The following is a 22,102-nucleotide window of genomic DNA, read 5'->3' as shown; positions in this document are numbered from 1 at the left end:
ATTTTTTAAATTAATTAATTTATTTATTAAAGATTTCTGCCTCCTCCCCACCACCGCCTCTCATTTCCTTCCCCCTCCCCCATCAAGTCTCCCTCCCTCATCAGCCCGAAGAGCAATCAGGGTTCCCTGACCTGTGGGGAGTCCAAGGATCACCCACCTCCATGTGTTTGGCTGTTTTGTCTGCATGTATGTCTCAGATCCCCTGGAGCTTGAGTTACAGACAGTTGTGAACTGCCATGTGGTGCTGAAAATCGAACCTGGTTCTTTGGAAGAACAGCCAGTGCTCTTGACCACTGAGCCAACCCTCTGACCCACTATGTAACCTAGTCTGACATTGGTGCATTCAGAGCAGTCCTTCTGCCTCAATCTTCTGAGCACTGAGATTATAGGTATGAGCCCGGGCAGTTCTTAAAGTTTCATGAAAGAAGGGAATTCTATGCATTTGAGGCTTGATCACATCTTTAAAATTTTTAAAAATAAATTTATTCTGTGCGGGGGGAGCACATTCAAGCGATCATGCTTCTGTGCTTTGGTGCGTGTGTGGAAGTCAGGATACAACTTGTGAGAGTCAGTCCTCTCCTACCACGTGCCTTGTGGGTTCAAACCCAGGCTTGCAGCAGCAAGCGTCTTTAGCCCCCAAGTCACCTCACTGTTCTGATCATGCCTTCTTAAGGACAGAACAGAGGTTGCTGTTTGTAAGTTACTTCCCACGCGGCTGTGGCAACATACCTGACATGAGACAAGCTTAATGGAAGAAGGGTTAATTTGGCTCACAGTTCAAGGGCAGCCCCTCATGTCCTGGAAGTCATGGCAGCATGAGCTTGAGGCACAGGGTCCGTGATGCTAGTTCCTAGCTTGCTTTCCCCTGTATTCAGTCCAGGACTGCAGCCCATGGCACAATGCTACTACCCACGGTTAAGGTGGGTCTCCCTATGTCAGTTAAACTAGTGGGGTTCATCTTACGGTTACTACTGCTGCAATAAAGTGCTATGACCAAAAGCAGCTTGGGAAGAAAGGCTTTGTTTGGTTTACATATCCTGAATCATAGTCTAATGAGGAGAGCCAAGGCAGGAACTCAAACTTGGAGGCAGGAGCTGATTCAGAGGTCATAGAGCAGTACCGATTACTGACTTGTCCCTCTTGGCTTGCTCAGCTTCTTTCTCATAGAACCTAGGGCTACTAGTGCAGGGATGGCACCACCCACAATGGCCTAGGCCCTCCCCCATCAGCCACTAAATGCCCTACAGGCTCGCCTACTGTAAATCTTATGGAGGTATTTTCCCGTCTGAGGTTTCCTCCTTCCAGATGACTCTAGCTCGTGTCAAGCTGATCTAAAGCTAGCCGGCGCAGGGCTAATCCTTCAGAGTGGTGCCCTGAAGCTTGTCTCCTGTGTTACTATAGATCCTGTCAAGTGGAGAATACGCGTATCACCTCGCTCACTGTTACTAACAGAGTAATCATTTTCTTAAAATAATCCAGTGTGTGTTTGTATTATACGTATTCATCCTCGTGTGTGTGTCTGTCTGTGTGTGTCTTCGGGAGACATGGAGATTGTCCGTATGTTCATAAAGGTTTAAGGATATATAATAGGGAAATTCATTGTACTGTTTTAGGTTATTATAAACATCTATATGCTTCATTTGAAATCACATTTCTTTGAATAAAGATATTATGAAAGGGGAAATTTGCATAACAGCAATGTCCCCATGCTATATTGGAGTGTTACAGGATGGATTTTTGAAGGATCCTCACAACATAGCTAGCCAAGGACGACACCCTAGTCACCTGAGTCCTTGTCATAGTTTACTAATTCATTATAACTCCTGCTTAGCATGTGTTGCTCTGTTTAAATCTGCTTCTACCTTTAATGAATGGTACATCGTGGTTATCTAAAATTGAGTACCGGGGCTGGAAGTTGACTCAGCAGGTTAGAACCCTGTTGCTCTTATGGAGATCCTGGGTTCAATTCCCAGCACCCTCGTAATGACTCCCAGCTGTCAGTAACTCCAGTTCCAAGGGCTCTGACACCTTCTTCTGATCTTGTCATGCGGTGCACATGCATAGATGCAATCAAAAACACATCAACACATAAAATAACGGAATAAGTAAATATAAAAAAAAATTGGTTGCCAGCTATGATTTGGGTCACTTGAAGCTAATTACTTAATCTTTCTGGTTTAAAGAATGCCACTTTGTAAATGAAAACAAAGTATTACTTATAAATGATTTGATACGTGGAAAAAGTTAGACTGTGACCCAGTATGGGGTTCGAGCTCAGAGACTTTGTTGTTTGCTGATGAGACTCAATTTCTGAACCGGATGCACACATTCGTAATTCTAGCAGTTGGGAGGCAGAGGTGGGAGCGCTGGCACGAGTTCAGGGCTAACTGTGGTGAAATATTAAGTTCCAGATTAGCATAGATTATAGAGTAAGACACTGTCTCAAAAGCAATCAGACACCCCCGAGATTTATACTGTTTTTTTTCCTGTCTCAAAAGCAAACATGCACCCCAGACGCACACAAACCCCACCCCTGGCCCGATAGGAGTAAGTCTCAGATCAGGGTGTTGGAAGCAGTTGCTTTGGGGGTCTGTACAGCCCCTGGCAGCAGAGTGACTTGGTGCTCTGAAGGGTTTGTTCGGCAGTCACGGAGCTGCCGCTGTGCCCTGCTCACACCTTGCTCCTTTGCAAGCTCATTTTCTGTGCTGCTGCTCCTTGGTACAGATCCTGGAGAAGGTCAAGGATAGCCCTCATGTCGCAAGTAGCCTCAGTGTTTGCTAGACATCAGCGGTGGCCGTGGCCCTGGCTTTTGTGGTATGCCCATCCCAGTGGAGGAGGAAGAGGGACCCAAACTCATCAACAGGAAGAAGCTCAGAGTGTTTCCAGGCTGCACGGGGCACATAGCAGTGATGTGCTGGAGACCGCAGTGGCTACTTGGACGAAAGCCTCTGAGAAAGTGGTATATGACTAGAATTTAAATGAGTGTGAAGAGCCAAGGCCTGTGGAGAGCTTGAGAAAGAACATTCGGATAGTATTGTGTGAGAGCCATAATTAAAATCAGGCTCTCCTCGCTTTCTTTTCCTGCTTCGTACTGCTGTTTTGGCCTGTTCTGTTTTACTTGAACCTTGTCCGGTTTCTCTCTCTATTGAAGTGGTAACCACAGTGATCTCCACATGACACTGGAGATCATACCGGCGCACAGTGTAAAGGAAGGCTCTCACGTGGTCCATGATTCTGTCCAGCATCACGTTCTGTCACTGCCTGCTTGACTCCTGCATTTTGTTATCAGTGGAGACTCCTAAGTATAGTGGGTCTTTCTGGTCAGACTTTCTTTTGGAATTGCCAGCCCCAAAATAATGACATAGAGACTGATTCTTAGTTATGAAAGCTTAGCCTTTAGCTTAGGCTTGTTCCCAATTAGCTCTTATGACTTAAATTAACCTGTTTCTATTAATCTACGTTCTGCCGTGTGGCTCTCTACCTCTCCTCCGTTCTGTATGTCTGACTCCCTCCGCTTCTGACTGGTGTCTCTTGCATGCCTAGATTCTAACACTGAGTTCCTCTCTCTGCCTGGAAGTCCTGCCTAACCTCTCCTGCCTCGCTATTGGCTGTTTCGCCTGTTATTAAACCAGTCACAAGGACACATCTTCACACGAATTCAGGTCCTTGTACTTGTGTGGCAAGCCCTTTGCGATCTGAGGCATCTCTTTAGCCCCCTGGAAGCTCTTCAGATTTTAGTCTATTGTTCTTTTCAGGTCTTCATAAACGTTTGTTTTAAAGAAATGTGTTGGGCATAGTGGCTCATGCCCATTTGGCATTTGGAAGGAAAGACAGTAGGATTCCTGCAAATTTGAGGCCATTTTGTTCAACATAGTAAATTCCAAGCCAACCAAGGCAATTTAGTGAGACTTAGTTTCAAGAAAGAAACAAAAAATAAAATTTTAAAGGAAGTGTATTCATTTTGTTTCTTTGTGGTTAGAACATTCTGTCTGTAGCTTCTCTGAATATTTGTTTCTCTGTTCTTTTTCAAATCTTTTGAAAATAGCTTGTGATTATTCCCCTGCAAAGAGAAGGGCGGATCCTGGAAAGGACAATGTCCTTTTGGTAACATCATATCACCTCATCTGTGACATAAAAATGATAGAGGGCTGTGCCTTGGGCAGGTCTTGCTGTTGACATTCTTCTCTTGCGAGTAGAACTCTTGTTATGATAGAGAAGGTCTCTCAGATAGCATTAACCGCACTGGTGGAACGTCATTTGCCGTCACGGGTACTCAGCAACTGCGAAATAAAGAGAACACGGTTAAGAAGAACTGACAAAGCTGGGCTGTTCTCAAAAGATCAGAGCGTATCGCTGGATTTCAGACCAAGGCTCTGTGTTTAATGTGTGTGAGTTATGTCATGACCCTTGACAATTGTTTTCATTTGTCTGTGGCGAGTGTCTTGACTTCCATCGCAGTACGCTTTGCTTTGGGGAAATGTTGATATTTAACAGGTGGTCTCTTTAAAATGTGATATGGCTTCATTAGCTCAGAAGCCTGAGCTCCAAACACAGCCTCCTGAGGTCTTACAAGGTGCGTTCCCATCAGTGTTTGGCCGGGTCCAAATCAGTGACTGTTCTTACATGATGGAGAGAATATAGAACTTTTAATATTTGTTGTCTTTGACTTTTTAGATGACTACAACCCATTGATTTCTAGTCTACTCACATGCCTTCATTTAAGTCTGTAATTTTCCTAGCTTAAAAGGAAAAACAGAGGCTTAGAAGGATGGCTCAGCAGTTTGGAGCCGGTAGTGCTTGCTCCTGTAGAAGATGGAAGTTTGGTTCCTAGCAGGTACCCAGAACACATATCAGGCTGCTCACAGCTGAAGCTTTGGCCTCTGTTAGCATCTGCGTTCACATGCACACACACACACACACACACACACACACACACACACCATTAAAATAATCTTATGTGGAATGAACAGTGGTGAATGCCTTTAATCCCAGCACTTGAAAGGCAGAATCAGGCAGTGGTCTGTGTTAGAGGTCATTCTGATCCATGTAGTGAGTTCCAGGCCAGCCAAGGCTGTATAGTGCGACCATGGCTCAAAAAGTTAATGTAAGGAGTGCAGGGATAATTCCATGGTTAAAGCACATTTTTATTTCAGAGGACCTAGGTTTGGTTCCTAGCTCTTCCATAGTGGCTCAAAACCGTCTGTAACTCCAGCTTCATCTCTGGCTTCTAAAGGCACAGGTACACGTACAGTCGCACACAGGGAAAGCACTCACACCCCCAATAGATCTAAAAATACAATAAATCATAGAAAAAGACAAAAATAGAGAACTATGTATACTCCTAGATTAGGTTCCCTTATTTAGTTCAACCCACTATCCTTTATTGTACGTGCCACGGAATTTGAGTTTGAGTTTGTGTTTTATGATATATAACATATCAAACAGTGTGCTGTAGTCTTAAGTTCTCTCTCTCTCTCTTTCTCTCTTTCTCTCTCTCTCTCTCTCTCTCTCTCCTGGACTGCTTCACGAATTTGCATGTCATCCTTCTACAGAGACCATGCTAATCTTCTTTGTATCGTTCCAATTTTAGTATATGTGCTGCCGAAGCAAGCACTGGTCTTAGGTTCTAAGAAAGTGGCAGCCACCTGCACACATTTACCTGTTCGTGAATTTTCCTTGAACAGTGAATTAGGCGCTATGCAAAAGTAAACAGGTAGACTACAGAGAATTTTGGGAGGGTCAACAGATAGTAACAACCCCTTGAGCGCCTTATACATAACATATAAACAAGAGAGTAACCTTGTCCTTTGAAGGTAACAGAAGAGCATCAGGGCAGCCTTCGTAAAGGGACAACCTGTGACTGTCATCTTAAAGAATGACCCAGACCGTGGCAGTCAGAAATCCTTGGAAGGAAAGATGGCCTTGACTAGAAGGGAATTCTGAAGCTAGGAAAGGTGGGTAGAAAGAGACAGAGGAGGGCAGAATCACGTGGAAATACAAGGTGGTTCCGGTTTGGCTGGAGTCAAGGAAGGGGTGTGGAGGAGTAGGAGGAAAAGCGGCATTGGTGGGTGTATTGGGAAATGCCTTGTCTTTCTCTTTGCTCCCACGGTTGTTGAGTCAAGCAGTTCCTGTGCCACACACACCTGCCTTGATGAACTGTGCTGCCTTTGGCCTAAGCAATGCCGAGACCACTGACTGAAATCCCCGGAGTCGTGAGCCCAGTTAGACCTCTTCCAACTTGTTTGTCTTGGATATTTTGTCAAGCGACAGAAGTCTAGCACACATTAAGGAAATACTCTGAAGGATAAACCAACAGGCTTTGTTGACTCAGAAGGTGGCACTGACAAGAGAGAAATTCAGGTTCCTGGCATTGATGCGTGGGGATGTGCAGTAGGTATACGGAAGGCCTCGCTTCCTCTCCAGGCTCCCCGTCTGAGTCAGCTGAAAGAAGCCGAACAGGCACACCAACTAGAGAAAAAGCAGGCCTGTTTGTTAGCGTGTGTATGGGAGCCACACAGAGAAGGGCCACACAGTTCATAGGGAAGTGTAGGTGGGGGAGGATGCACCCTGCACTCTGGTTGTCTCTTGGGTGGCAGTCCTTGGAAAAAAAAGAGAGGGTTATATTTGGCTCAGTAGACTGAGACCTTTTCCTCTTTTCTATGAGTTAGCCTTCCCTGGTTGAGGGAGTTTTGGGGAGGAAATGCAAGAGAATTGCACTTACTTCAGATGACCTTTCTTGAGTTCGATGTGAAGGTATCTCATAGAGAGCCTTCCCTGTGCTGGGAACCTAGGCGGTGAGGGAGCCGTAAAGTCTAAGGCAGCCGCGTGTGTGTCTGTGCTCCCGTGGTCAGCCTCTCTGAGCGTCACACTTGGCGGTATTGTCTGAGTGTTTCCAGTGGCTGAAGGGCATCAGGTGCTTTTACTTCGTGAAGCCTTCCTGACTCCATGTTCTGCCTTAGTGTGGCCTCCTTCGATGCTCAGCTGGTTCACAGTTGTGATAGTTTGTGGCTTTATTCCCTATGCTCACTTCTTGAAGATTGTGGCTATTTCTTTTTAAGTTTTTTCTAGTTATACAAAATATTGGATTTCATTAAGATATCTTTATAGACACACACATGCATGCACCACACACTTGTGCTTTGCTTATATTTGTCTGCTCTTTCTTGTGCTATTTTGTAAGAGTATTTATTTTTTTACATGCCAATCCCAGTTCCCCAGCCCTCCTATCCTCCTATCCCCTCCTATCCTGCTCTCCCCATCCCACCCCACCCCCCATTCATTCCTCAGGGAGGGTACGGCCTCCCCTGAAAAGTCAACTAAGTCTGTCTCTTCAGCTCATTGAGGCAAAACCAAACCCAGCCCAGCCAACCCCGCCCACCCCGCCTGGCCAGCGACCTGCCTAGGCTGAGCAAGGTATCTCTTCCTAGAGAAAAAAAAAGTTCATGCAATAGGGTTAGATCCTGCCCAAGCCACATCGTTGTCACCTGCATTCAGGGTGCCTAGTTCGGTCCTATACAGGTTCCCTAGTTGTCAGTCCAGAGCCAGTGAGCTGCCATTAGCTCGGGTCAGCTGATTGTGTGGGTTTCCCCTTTGTTCACATTATTGCTCCTCCCTCTTTGCCGTCGTACTCCAGGAGCTCGGCTGGGCTGTTTTATTAATCCCTTCTTCAAACGCTCACACTCCATCCCAGATCTATGTTTTTAAAGTTTTGAAATAGCTACCTCGGAATCTGAGCTATAAGGTGTGCTTCTGAGTCTAGTGATCAAACCCAGCTTCGGAGCAGGGCATTGGCTGCAGTACCCAGCTTCACAGAGCAGGAGATTGGCGGCAGCAGAGCTATTTCTTATACTGATTTTGCTATCAATATCAACAAGGTCAAATAGCTTCACGTTTTAGGAGGATGGCACGACGACGCTACTGACTCCTTCCTCGTGGAAACAAGCTCAGGATAATAAGGATAAGAGAGATGAGCTGGTGAAATGGCTCAGTGGGAAGTGCTTGTCATCCAGTTGCCAGGCTCCATGACCTGAAGTCAGTCCATGAGACCCACAGGGTAGGAGAGAATGAACTCCTGCTGGCTGCCCTCTGACCTTCATGTTCTCTCTCTCTCTCTCTCTCTCTCTCTCTCTCTCTCTCTCTCTCTCTCTCTCTCTCACACACACACACACACACACACACATACACACACACACATACACACACTCAGAGAGAGAGAGAGTAAATGTAGCTTAAAACATTTAAAAGAAAGACAGAAATGTAAATTGTCTTTGGCATTAGGCAACTATAGAAACCCGAATCAGAACATATAAGGGCTACCGTCCCCACCTGCAGTGTATACAAGGACCAGCAGCTCCGCATCTTGCCAACACCTCCTTGGCTTTATATTTCAAGACAGTGACTCGCTCGATAGTCCAAGATGGCTTACAGTTGAAGATCGTTCTGCCTCAGCTTCCTGAGTTCTGATGGCACTTGATGCTTTGTATTTTGTTTGTTTGTTTGTTTTGGGATAGGATCTGGTTATATAGCCTGGCTGGCCTCCGTTTCCTGATCCTCCTACCTGACAAGTTTGTGCCACTATGCCTGCCTTGATTGATGCATTTAATTATAGCTCTTCTGTGGGTGTGAGGTCCTACCTCATTGTAGTTTTAACATGGCTATGACAGGGCATTTTTCGTATACTTGCTGGCTAATCTTCTATCTGCTAGTGAAATGTCTGTTCACATCTGTTCTCATTCCTGAGTTGTTTGAGTTTGCAGAGGTTTTTAAAAATCTTTATTTTTGTTGCATGTGTGTTTTTGTATACCACATATATGCCTGGTACCTGAAGAGGTTGTTAGATCACTTGAAAATGTAGTTATGGATGGTCATGAATCACTCTGTAGGTGCCGGGAACTGAACTTGGGTCTTCTGCCCAAGTTCTCTTTAACTGATGAGCCATATAGTCATCAGAGGTGTGTGTGTGTGTGTGTGTGTGTGTGTGTATTCTGGATACTAGTCCTTTTCTAGAGTTATGATGTATAAACAAGTTCTCTAGTCTGGACTCTTGTCATTCACACGTGACACATGCTGTCTGCCTAGGGATGGTGTATCTTCATTATTACGGAGGGTCCCACACTACACAGTTCTGACTGATTTAGGCTCAGTAAAGCAAGGTCCGAGCAGAGAGTAGAGCCCTTGTGCTAGGACAGTACTAAGAGGAAGAAAGGGAAGAAAAGGCAAGTGCCAAAGTAGTTATACCTTAGAAAAAAGATTTATTTGATGTGGATGACTACTTTGCCTGCTGCCCACGAAACCAGTGAGGACACTGGATCTCCTGGAAGTGGCCTTACATATGCTTGTGCACTGCCATGTGGGTACTGAGAATAAGTCCCGATTCTGTCCAAGAAAGCAAGTATTGTTTGTTTGTTTCAGACTGGGTCTTTCTGTGTAGCCCTTCTTGGCCTGGGACTCTTTATGTAGATTAGGCTGACTGCAAACTCGCAGAAATCTGCCTGGCTCTGTCTCCTACCTTCTGAGATAAAGGTGTGTGCCACTATACCTGGCCAGCAGGTGCTTTTTACTGCTGAGCCATCCCTCTAGTCCACACCTTCTTGATTTTTGGGTTTTTGTATGTGGGTTAGGGTCTGGGGAGGATTGGGAGCAGTGCTAGGAACCAAATGAAGGGTCTCAAACTTTCTGTGCGTCACTGAACTATATTCCTAGGCCTTGAATGAATTTCTAATTTTAAAAATACATACTGTTGATGGAGGAAGGTCATTGGTTAAAATAAAAGAAGCTGCTTGGCTCTCATTGGTTAGGAGATAGGTGGGAGGAGCAAACAGAACAGAATGCCGGGAGGAAGAGGAAGTGAGGTCAGACTCGACAGCTCTCCTCTCCGGAGCAGACGTAGGAGAGACGCCATGCTACCTGCTCCAGGGAAGATGCACGCTATGAAGCTCCGACCCAGGATGGACTTAGGCTAGAATCTTCCCGGTAAGACCGGTACTATACAGATGATAAGAAATGGGCTAGTCCAGGTGGGAGAGTTAGCCTAGAAGATGCTAGGTAGAAACGGGCCTAAGCAGTGTTTAAATGAATACAGTTTGTGTGTAATTATTTCGGGGCATAAGCTAGCCGGGCAGGCGGCTTGGGGTGTTGGGGACGAAGCCCCGCCGCCCATATTACTACAAATGGCGCCCAACGTGGGGCTCGAACCCACGACCCTGAGATTAAGAGTCTCATGCTCTACCGACTGGGCAGGGCAGGCGGCTAGGGTGTTTGGGGACGCAACCCCGCCGCCGCTCCCTACTACTACAGAATGGCGCCCCACGTGATGGACTAAAGCCACTTAAAAAACCTGAGAAGGCTTAAAAATAAGGGAGAGAGAGTTTAACACAGATTTTTGCTGTTTGTTGGTGGCGTGCTGTAGAGAGATTTCCTGATTCGGCAACAGCAGCAGAAAAAACGCTGTGTCATTTCAAAGCGTGGCTTCCTGGGACTGTGCCGCCAGTGCAAACTCTGGCTTTATGTTTGTGTTCCCACTTGGGATCGGAAGGAGAGTGCTCTGAGACCTTGACGATGACTCAGAGCTTCCCGCCTGCTCCTGGGCAGAAGGCAGAATCAGGCTTAGGCAGGCGGAAGAGCATGGCGGATTCCTGCCGCCATACAGAGACGTGTTTTCAGACTGCACAGTGCTCTGTGTGTCAGATTTGGATGTAACTTGGATGAAAAGAATTTCTGTGCTGCATGCTCAGTCTCAGAATTAAAGTGCTGAGTGCCGCTCCTACCTGGCGGCCCCAGAGCTAGCACAAAATGGTACGTCCTCCATTTTGAAATTTTCCTGACTCAGCAGCAGGAACAAACCTGTGTTGTTTAAAATGCTGGCTTTCTGGGCCATCCTGCCAGGGCAAACTCTGACTGTTTGAGGCAGGAGGGCCAGCTACCGAGAGAGGACTTGAGTGTTGTCTGTTGTAGCTTGCTGGCTGGCAGAGACCTTGAAACGCCATAGAGGTGTGGCTATAAACATGGCTGCAGCCTGTATATCCGCCATGAGGCTGGAAAGCTAAGGAATGGACTGGATCTAGCTGGCAAAGCCACGGCTTTAGTCCTACTGAGATTGCTTGGTAAATTAAGGACTCATGTGGTCAGAAAAAGAGAGATATACAATAAAGAGAGATTCAAAGACAAAGAAAATTTCTAAATGGTTTACTGTGTGTTAAAAATATATGCAAGCTGAAAGTTAAAGTTCTTAAAGTAAAAAAGAAAAGGAAGAGAGTTGTTGTGTGTACACACCTTTAATCCCAACACTTGGGAGGCACAGGGAGATAGACCTCTGTGACTTCAAGGTGTGGTAGCACATGCCTTTAATCCCAGTGCCTGGGAGGCAGAGACAGGCGGATCTCTGAGAGTTCAAAGAGAGCCTGGTCTACAGGGTTATTCCAGGTCAAAGATCTGCGCTCAAAAAGCAAAAAGTTAACGTAGGAATGTCACAGCTTAGATTCTTAAGCACCTAGTGATTTAAAGGCGCAAATCAAAAGTGCTCCTGGATAGTAAAAAGTTGCAGATTCACAATAGGACAGATTCAGACCACTAAATGAGTCACACTGTTGGATGAATGTACGTAGGCTTGGGAGAGAGAAGAAAAAGAATATAGAGAATAAAGTTAATGGTTTAAAAAAAAAAGGTAAAGTCTTTAAAGAGACAGAATAAAGTAAAGTGATAGAGTAAAAATAAGCCGCGTAAAAATGGAAAATTCACAGAGAGTCTGGATTCTTTGTATTATTGTGTTTTCTTTAAAATTTTTGACTGTTAAGGAGCTAAGTACAGAGAGACATTTTATTACATGGACTGCCAAGCTAAACCAGAATGGATATAAGGGTATTACGATTTCAGAATTTGGGTCTAAGGATATGATGCTTTGGAGAGAGTCTTCTTTTGTTTTCACAGAGGATGAGACTCTATGGATTTCTTCTATTCCGATTTGGTATGATGGACCACGTCCTCCTGAAGGGTTGCTGTGAACATCTTCAGAAAATTGTTTTGCTCAACTGCCAACTGAGATGAAACTAGCACACAGGTTATACCATGAAAGACCTAATTAACGACGCCCCCATTCAGCAGGAAGCAGTTTGGAGAGAAAAAACTGCGCCCATGTTCCCAAAATATTGTTTATAAATGTTCTTTTACATTTAAAGGGGGAAATGATATAGGTATGAATAATTTGCATTAGTATAGATTTTGCTTTATTCATAGAGATTTACGGTCAATTTTGTTATGTGTATAAATGTTTCTGATGTAACTTTTACTTGATAACTGTTTTGTTATATGTAATTTTGCTATGTTAAAGTTAAAGCCTTTTTTTGTTTAAACCGAAAAAGGGGAAATGATGGAGGAAGGTCATTGGTTAAAATAAAAGAAGCTGCTTGGCTCTCATTGGTTAGGAGATAGGTGGGAGGAGCAAACAGAACAGAATGCCGGGAGGAAGAGGAAGTGAGGTCAGACTCGACAGCTCTCCTCTCCGGAGCAGACGTAGGAGAGACGCCATGCTACCTGCTCCAGGGAAGATGCACGCTATGAAGCTCCGACCCAGGATGGACTTAGGCTAGAATCTTCCCGGTAAGACCGGTACTATACAGATGATAAGAAATGGGCTAGTCCAGGTGGGAGAGTTAGCCTAGAAGATGCTAGGTAGAAACGGGCCTAAGCAGTGTTTAAATGAATACAGTTTGTGTGTAATTATTTCGGGGCATAAGCTAGCCGGGCAGGCGGCTTGGGGTGTTGGGGACGAAGCCCCGCCGCCCTTATTACTACATACTGTCCTTCATTAGCATTGATCTTATAGTTACAGATATTAAGGAGCAGTGTACAATGTGATTAAAAAAGCATTGATTCGGTAGGTGTTCAGGATATTGGTTATCCAAGGGTGCATGTGTGCAAAAACATATGCAGTCCCTCCCATTAGTGCAGGGCTGAGGTGAGGTCTGCAAGGTCAGATCGTACCTCCTGAGGAGTGTTAGCCATGTCTCTTGTCCTAGAAGGTGGGTGGTTGGAGTAGAACAAAACTTATGCAACCCATTAGTCTTAATTATTCAAGAACCTACTTTAGGAAAGTGGATGCTAATGGGGGCAGAAGTCAAACCCCATAGCAATAGAGTTTGAGAGCGGAGAAAAAGAAAGGTAAAACATGCTAGGCAAGGCCCGGGCGGTGGTGGCGCACGCCTTTAATCCCAGCACTCGGGAGGCAGAGGCAGGCGGATCTCTGTGAGTTCGAGACCAGCCTGGTCTACAGCGCTAGTTCCAGGACAGGCTCCAAAACCACAGAGAAACCCTGTCTCGAAAAAACCAAAAAAAAAAAAAAAACATGCTAGGCAAATTAGACTACATTTTTATGTACTCTGGGTTTTTTTGTTTTTTTATAAGACAAGGTTTCTCTGTGTAGCTTTGGAGCTGTCCTGGAACTTGCTCCCTAGACCAGGCTGGCCTTGACCTCACAGAGGCTGGCCTCTGCCTCCCAAGTGCTAGGATTAAAGGCCTATGCCACCAACCCCTGGCTGTACCCTGAGTTAGTAGTCAGTTGTCCTGGTTTGGTTTCTGTCGCTGTGATAAATAACATAACCAAAAGAAATGTGGGAAAGGAATATACCCCATCATTGAGGGAAACCAAAGCTCTGATACTCCAGGTAGGAACCTGGAGTCAGGGAATGAAGCGGAGACCACAGGGGAATGCCACAGGTTCACATTTGTCTGTCCTTCTTCTAGTGCCCAGGATCACCTGTCCATGGAGAGTACCACTCACAGTGGGCTGAGCAATTCCACACATTAGCAGTCTAAGAAATGCTCCACACAGACTTGGAGGCAATGTCTCCATTGAGGTGCCTTCTTCTCAAGTGTTTTGACAGGCAGAATTAGCCATCATATTTGCCATTAAAAGATTCTTTTCATAAATAGTTGGGTTGTAGCCTTCTCCGAATATTTTGGCAGAAACAATCTATATCAGTAGAAAGGTTTCTTGGTATTGCATGCCAACTTTTCTGTGATAAAAGAAAACACGGAAGGGACAAATACAGGCAAAACTGTTTTAGTGACTGACTTCACACCCACCTGTAATCCCAACACTCAGGACATAAAGGCAAGAGGACCAGTTTAGTCTCTGCCATACAGCAAATCCGGTAGTGTTACTTTTCACAAGTTGTTTGACAAAAAGAAGCTTCGATGTAAATTTTGTAGGATGTTGGATTTGTCAAGTCTTGATAGGGAAGTAATTAATTATATTGGGTGTGTATTTAGCAGTGTATATTGGGAAGGTGTGTCAAGGTTACCACCAGAAGTCAAAAGTGATGCACTTTTTAATACATTTTTGCGTGTGTGTTTCCGTGTGTATGTTTGTATATTTGTCTGTGGAGACCCAAGATCTTGGATGCCTTCCTTAATTGCTGTTCACCTATTTGGGGGAATGGTCTTTCACTGAGCCTGCTTTATGCTCAGTATCATAGTTTGACAGTTCCGACAGTAAACTCAGGAATACTCTTGTCTCCATGTGCACCATGCCACTTCTCTTCCTCCTCCTCTTCTTCTTCCTCCTCTTCTTCCTGTTATTCTTCCTCCTCCTCCTCTTTCTCTTCTTCCTCCTCTTCTTCAAGCTTGCGCATATTCATAGCTAGCGCTTGACTATGGAGCCGTCTCCCTCTCCTGTGATACAATGATACAGTACTTTTTAGGTTAATAATTTGAAATCTGGATTTTCTTTTCAGTTCACTCCATTTTTAGGTGTATTGTTGAGGGTCAAACCCAGGACCTCGAGCATGCCAGGCAAGCACTTTTCTATTGAGCATAATCCCCACCCCCAACCCCTCTGATAAACAACTTTACCTCTCTACAGTCAGTCGGTCTTCTGCTCTAGAGTATATATTTGCTGTATTTGAATTAATTGATCCTTATGACTACAACTACTATTTATGATCTAATGGTCTTAAAAGCAACTTTAAATGAGTATAAAAATAGAGATCTCCCCTGTATTTCTAATTTATATGAACACAGACATGACTATAATTTAAAGTATTTTTTCCTATGGACTGGAGAGGTGGCTGGCTCAGTGGTTGAGAGTGCTAACTGCTCTTGTAGAGGACACTGGTTCAATTCCAAGCACGCACATGGCAGCTCACAACAGTGTCCAGATAGTTCCAGGGGATCCAGTGCCATTTTCTGACCTCCAGTGTCTCTTCCCTGTGCTCGGTGCACATATACTCACACATTAAAGTAAGTAGGTAAGTACACACATGCCCAGATTCCAGCGGGCTGAGTATGTGAGCTCCCTGATAGAGCTCTTACCTAGCATGTGCTGTGCCTCTCAGATCAATCCTTAGCACTGTAACACACACACAAAATTCAGAATCTAAACATATTGAAGAGCATTGAGAACAAAATCTAGACACATTGAAGTGTGGTTGTGCCTATAATTCCCAACCCGAGAGTAGGGAGGAACATAAACATATAAATCTAAACATACTGAGGTGTGATTGTGCCTCCAATCCCTGACCTCAGGAGGCTGAGATACAAAGGCTGTGAGTTGAGGCCAGCCTGGGCTACAGCAAAACCCTGTCTCAAAATGAAACAAAACAAATCGAAAAACAAAATAAAATGAAGAATGAAGATAATACTTTGAACTATCACAGTGTTAAGTGGATCTTCTGGGATGGCGCACCAGTTCAGTGTAGAGAAGGCTGCTCTTGAGAGCCATCGCTTTAATACACCACCCACCCCGCCCCAAGTGGCCTTCTGTTAAAGAATGACTACTGGATTGCCATGGTGACTTTTTATGCGGTTCCTTGCCCAATAGCTCTTGAGGCAGAACAAAGTAACTGTCTTGGTGCTGCCAATGCTGGAAAGAGCACAAACAGCATAGCAACAGGAATGGAAAAAAAAAAATCTTTACAAAATGGGGCCTGATGCCCTTCTACAGAACTATCGGAGCTTTTCCATTTTCATGGTAGCGGAAATTGCTCGTTAATTTTAATTTGTGTGTATGTGTGTGTGTGTGTGTGTTCATGTGTGCATACATATGTGCTCTGCTAGGGACTAAGGCCTTGTGTATGCGGAATAAGCTTGTACTGCTAAGTTATATCCCCAGCCTGGTTCCAGCTGTCATTTCACCTTAAGTAAATGTTTTAATTGCTTGTTCCTTATTTACTGTTCATTCCTCTTCACTGAGGAATTATGTTTTCAGATCTTTCAGAGAATAGAAAGGGAAATTTTTCTTTCTGTCCCCTGCAAACAACATCTAAATGTCAAAAGCACTTTCCAAGTCATGTACAGCTTGTGTCCTTGCTGGGGTATTTCATGTTCCCGCCAAGGAATAACTAAAAGGTGTCCTTGGGATGATGCCAGGTATATACTGTAATGAAGAGCCCCTATTAACTGCACTTTCAGAATGTGAGTGATTTGACTTACACAACGCATTACTAACTAGTTCATCATAACACTTCATCATGCATTATCTAAAGTACTTTTAATTAATTATTTATTTATTTATTTTATCCAGTCTTGTATTGTCAAAAATAGGCCTAGAACCTACCATCTTCCTTCCTCAAGTCTCCTGAGTGTTGGATTACTTATATACATGACCTCACTGGGCTTCTCCTGATACTCACTCATAGGTGGTTTCCTTGCAGAATATGGCATTTCCATGTTGAAACTTTGATACCTTTGATTGATTGATTGATTGATTAGTGGTCTCAGTATGTAGCCCTGGATGGCCTGGAACTCATTGTGTAGACCCGGCTGGCTTCAATCTCGTAGAGATCGATCGATCTATCTATCTATCTATCTATCTATCTATCTATCTATCTATCTACCTACCTACCTACCTACCTATCTCTAAGGGATAAAATGAAAGGCATGTGTCCCCTAATCCAATTCCTGATTTCTCTCAACTACTTCTGTATTATGGTTTTATTATCTTATTTAACTCCCCGTGTTTGCCTTTGAAGTATTGCATAGTGTGAATTGTGTGCTTATAGATAACATAGGATCAGGGCTAAAATATATGTCTAACCAGCTCATAGCTGATCCCGTATTTTGTGAGTTCATACTTTCTCAATGCACTCTATCTTCAGGATGAAGATACTGGGATGAAAAGCAAAGTTCATCATATTGCCAAGGAGATCATGAGCTCTGAGAAAGTGTAGGTATCAAGTTAGCAGTTTAGAAGCCATTCTTCCCAGTTGACTTATTAAAAAATTCTTATTGGTTCTTTATTTTTTTTAACAGGTTTGTGGATGTGTTAAAACTTTTGCATATTGTAAGTATCTGCTCATATTTTTCTCGAATCTAAGATTATTCCCAGTCCTGTACTTTTCCTACCTAACAGTTCTTATCACAGCTAACAAGTAAATTATACCCTTGTGCTCCCTAGTGCTTGGTTACATTTTAAATTTATAATAAGATTTTATATACTTATAGGTTTATAAATTATATATAATAGACATTTTACAAGTTGTATCTCATTTGCATCTAGATGTACCCAGATGATTTCTGAATAATAATCTTCAGCACCTTCCATTTCTTCATAATAAATGAACCATGACAGCTGCTGCTACTGCTTCCTCCTCCTCATTTTCCTCTTCTTGCCCCATTTCTGCCTCACTTCCTCCTCTTCCCTCCTCCTCTTCTCTCTCTCCATTTCCCTCCCCCAAACTATACCCCCAGCACCCGTAATGATGTGTATCTTTTGGGGACATGTCTCCTCTAATCTAAATAGGTCCCAGAAACAGAGGCACTTGAGACAGCATTGCTAACTTTTTTTTAACCGCAGTCATTTTGAGCAGACCTGTTAGGAAAGAGCTGCATGTATCTGACCACATGCTCGTTTTTCCTCTTACACACTTTAATACTTCAAGTAGATCGCGTGTCTGCTGCAAATCAACGTGCTTTTAGTGTTACTCTGTTTTTATTATTTTTTTGGCAAGATATCTCAATATCCCAAATTTCTGTTGTGGAATATTAGTTTAAGATGTGTTACATTTGTTTAAATGATATGACGATGTGCTGCATTCTTTATGTTGTACCTGTTTAACTCTGCGAAGCTGGGTTACTTTGCCTATCTAAAACACCTGATTGGTCTAATAAAGAGCTGAATGGCCAGTAGGTAGGCAGGAGATGAACAGGTGGGGCTGCCAGGCTGAGAGAATAAATAGACAAAAAGAAAAGAAGGGAGGAGCAAGAAAAAGGAGGAGAGGAGAACACCAGGGGCTACCCGGACACAGGCTATCATGGGATAAGAAGGAAAGAAAGACACATAGAATAAAGAAAGGTAAAAGCCCAGAGGCAGAAGGTAGAGGGGATAATTTAAGTTAGCAAACCTGGCAATAAATAAGCCAATCTAAGGCTCGGCATTCATAAGAAAAAATAAGAATCCATGCGATTTATTGGGAGCTGGGTGGTGGGCCCACAAAGAGTAAAAAAAGAACAACTACGAACATCCCTCACGTATGTGCCACTAAGTGCTCAAGTCCAGTAGTTCTTCTAGCTAAAGACGTACAGCCCTCCTTGAAAACCTGCAGCCTGTGTCTGCCACGTACAGCCCTCCTTGAAAACCTGCAGCCTGTGTCTGCCACGTACAGCCCTCCTTGAAAACCTGTGTCTGCCACATACAGCCCTCCTTGAAAACCTGTGTCTGCCACGTACAGCCCTCCTTGAAAACCTGCAGCCTGTGTCTGCCACATACAGCCCTCCTTAAAAACCTGTGTCTGCCACGTACAGCCCTCCTTAAAAACCTGCAGCCTGTGTCTGCCACATACAACTCTCTTGAAAACCTGTGTCTGCCACGTACAGCCCTCCTTGAAAACCTGCAGCCTGTGTCTGCCACATACAGCCCTCCTTGAAAACCTGTGTCTGCCACATGCAGCCCTCCTTGAAAACCTGGGTCTGCCACGTACAGCCCTCCTTGAAAACCTGCAGCCTGTGTCTGCCACACACAGCCCTCCTTGAAAACCTGTGTCTGCCACGTACAGCCCTCCTTGAAAACCTGCAGCCTGTGTCTGCTCCTCCCTCTCCTTCCCCACTACCCCTCTTGCCCTCTTCAGTCAAGACAGTTTCTAATGGCCATGGCCATAGGTCAACTGATCAGGCAGTTCCTTAATTAAGGTTTCTTTGTCCCAGGGGACTCTAGATTTGTGTCACACTGACAGCAAAACTAATCAGCACATAGACTCTCAATAAAGCCAGGAATCTAGACCCAAGGCCCCCGGACATGCTGATATCTGATACCAAATAGAATGTGGGGATTTTATTTTATTTATTTTTTTGTTTTTTTCAAGACAGGGTTTCTCTGTATAACAGCACTAGCTATCCCGGAACTTGCTCTGTAGACCAGAGTGACCTCAAACTCACAGGGATCCGCCTGCCTCTGCCTCCTGAACTCTGGGATTAAAATTGTGCACCACCACCAACCAGCTTCATCTGTTTTTCTAAGTGCATCATAAAAGGAATGGTTTTCCCCAGTTCTCGTGTTTTTTTCCCATCCTAAAAACAATCATTCTGTCCCGAGTATACAGTCTTGTGATTCATGCGGACTTTTGAATTATCAGTTGCTTTGTCCTCTGTTTAGCTGCTGTTAACTTAGCTCCTGCCTTCATTTTTGAGCAGTTCTATTCATATTAAGACTCATAGATGAAGTCCATTATTCAGAGCATATTTGTCTTGCTTCTGTCTTTCCCACCTCAGTTTGGCATCTCCTTCTCTCCGTGCCTCAATTTCAGGTCTTTTCTGCTCAGCTTCCAAAGACTTGTGGGTATTAAGTGATGTTTATGTGATTATTTAAATTACCACATTTTTTTTAAGTAAATGGCCTTTTGATAAGTGTTCTTTATGTACCTTTTAGTATATTGTATGGCTATGTTACACAAATTATTTATTTTTGGGCTCATAACATCCCTAAAGATAGTTTTTTTTTCCTTTTGTTAATTTTAAATGAAGGAAGTAGCAGGCTACTAAATGTCAAAGCTAGGTTTTGAAGTATAGTTTCTGTGAGTTCTTGGTTTAAAATTTTAAATGTTTGCTTGCAATCCTAACCATTGCCATTTATAGTTTATCTGTAGGACGTAGTATATCCTTGGGCATATTTATTGCTTACAGAATTTTTTTTTCAGCTGCCTAGGAAACCAGAAAACTCTAGCATTTCATCGTATAAAGATGAAAGTGAAGCTGGCTCTTGTTACTTATATTTCTTATGAACATTGCATATTAAGGTTATTAAAGAGAGTCAGAAACATGCCATAAACAGTTGGCTTCAGTTATGTTTTGCGTTGAATGCATTGATGAATATGCACAACCTGACTTTTGCATGCAGGAAAGGAATGGTCATTTCACCTGGGAAAATATTTTCATTTTAACAACAAAGTCAGCAAAGCACAACGGTACACCCCATAGTCCCAGCACTGGGGAGGCTGAGGCATGCAGATATTGAGTTTAAGGCCCTTCTGGGTTATATAACAAGACTTTGCCTCAGCAAACAAGACAAAACCAAAGTCACATTGTTGAGATGGGGACTTCCCCTTTCCTTTTATTTCACGGTCTCTCTTTTAATTTTGCATATTTATCATAAGCCTTTTGACCCCTACAGCTGCTTTGCTTTCCTTCAAGTGATTTTTATTTAGTGTGAGCTTCCTGTCTGTCCCTGTGCCCACTTGGGCTCCCGAAAGTAACTAAACAATGCCTCAAGGTCAAGCTTGCTGCTTGGGGCAGCTGGCAGTTAAGTCACACACCCCACTCTGGTCCTGGAGACTCTGTAGACCAGAGACAAGGCCATCTGCTCAGTGCTTCAGTGCCTCAGATGTTCTGACCAGGTCTTATTTGCATTGTTTTCCACTGAGGTCTTCCGCGAGTGATCTGAGTTGGCAGAGTGGGCATGTTCGTACTGTAAAGAGTTGGGGTTTTTCTGGTTCTGAATGTCATACGAGGTGATTTGACTCTGGTAGGTTTTTATTAGAATCAGTGTTGTGTGTAGTTGATGTCGGTCATGTCTGCGGTTTGCCTAATACTTTACACCATCTCCTGCCTCCCTTGTTTAATTCTACCATCTCCGTCTGCTCACCTACCCCTCTGCAGTGCTGGGTTTCAAACCCAGGGCTCAACCCCGTCTAAGCTAGTGCTCTTCCCTAAGCTCCACGGCGAGGCCTGTGAACCACAACTTGGCATGCAGAAACGGCTCACTCGCATCTGCCTTGGTGTGGTTAGAGGAGCTTTGGCGAATTTAGAGGCTTCTGCCCAAAATAGTTCTGCGGCCCTTAAAGATCGCCACACTTTCCCAAACTATCCTGGCTGTTGGGATTTAGGAAGATAATTAATTGGGCACGTGTTGTAATCATCTTTTTTATTTAAAAAAGAAAAAAAAATTGTGACCTCCCTCCAGTGGTTCCACTTTGGCAGTGGCTGAGGTTCCTGAGTAGCTGAGAAGTCTAAGATTGTCAGTAGTTCCCGTGGAACTGGTTGCATCTGGCTCTGGGGCCAAAGAAGTGACAGGAATATAGTTGCTGCCCTGCTGCGGGGAGCCTGTTTCCTTGACTGCTAAGCCCTAGCATTCTTTGTCTTTGCCTGGAGGTAGGGATGCCTTTTTTGGAGCTGGCTGTTGGAGATTTAACCTAGGGTTTTGTGTACGCTGAGTACACGTTCTACACTGAGCTATGCGTGCAGCCAGGGACACTCTTCTATGTTCAAAACCAAGAAAACCTGTGATAGCCCCAGGTGAAAATAATTATTAAGGGATATTTAAAACAAATTCTGTTTGGTCTTTTTGAGACAGGGTGTTAGGATTTAGGCATTATGCTGGCCTCTTTCACCTGATAAGATAAATCAGGCATTACCCTGGCCGACCCAGGGTCCTATAGCTGCTAGGTCACTGCGTTTGTACTCTGGTGCAAAAGGTCAAGCTCCACCCACTCCCGCCCTCTTCCCGTAGCTCTTCTGAAGAGGCAGGCTGGTTCTCTTCCTCCTCCTTTTCCTCCCTGTATTTCTCTTTCCCTCTTCTCTCCCTTTACCCTTCTCCCAACAAGTTTCTTACTTAAGCTCTACCTACACGGTGTGTTTTAACATACAGTAAAACAGACTGTGTTCAGTCCCAGTGCTGTTG

General features: G+C 44.1%; 1 protein-coding gene and 1 non-coding gene across 3 annotated transcripts in view; one reads left to right on the top strand and one right to left on the bottom strand.

Moving 5' to 3' along the window:
- Fgd6 (FYVE, RhoGEF and PH domain containing 6) overlaps positions 1-22,102 on the top strand; it is a 118,949-nt gene that overhangs the window by 40,889 nt on the left and 55,958 nt on the right. Inside the window, exons 4-5 of one of the 2 annotated variants that reach the window (XM_075954196.1) lie at positions 17,091-17,158; positions 17,245-17,275. The exons of the other annotated variant lie outside the window; for it this stretch is intronic. Coding sequence (XP_075810311.1) covers positions 17,091-17,158; positions 17,245-17,275 — 99 coding nt within the window. The remainder of the gene's footprint in view (positions 1-17,090; positions 17,159-17,244; positions 17,276-22,102) is intronic. 2 annotated transcript variants of the gene reach the window in all.
- On the bottom strand, positions 5,508-5,614 carry LOC142839078 (U6 spliceosomal RNA). The gene has a single exon (XR_012908684.1). It is a non-coding gene; the product is annotated as a U6 spliceosomal RNA (small nuclear RNA).

This window comes from Microtus pennsylvanicus, chromosome 20 (genome assembly GCF_037038515.1).
Source record: "Microtus pennsylvanicus isolate mMicPen1 chromosome 20, mMicPen1.hap1, whole genome shotgun sequence".
Taxonomy (NCBI): Eukaryota; Metazoa; Chordata; class Mammalia; order Rodentia; family Cricetidae; genus Microtus; species Microtus pennsylvanicus.
The sequence above is the reverse complement of the archived record's forward strand: the minus strand, read 5'-3'. Positions and strand labels throughout refer to the sequence as shown.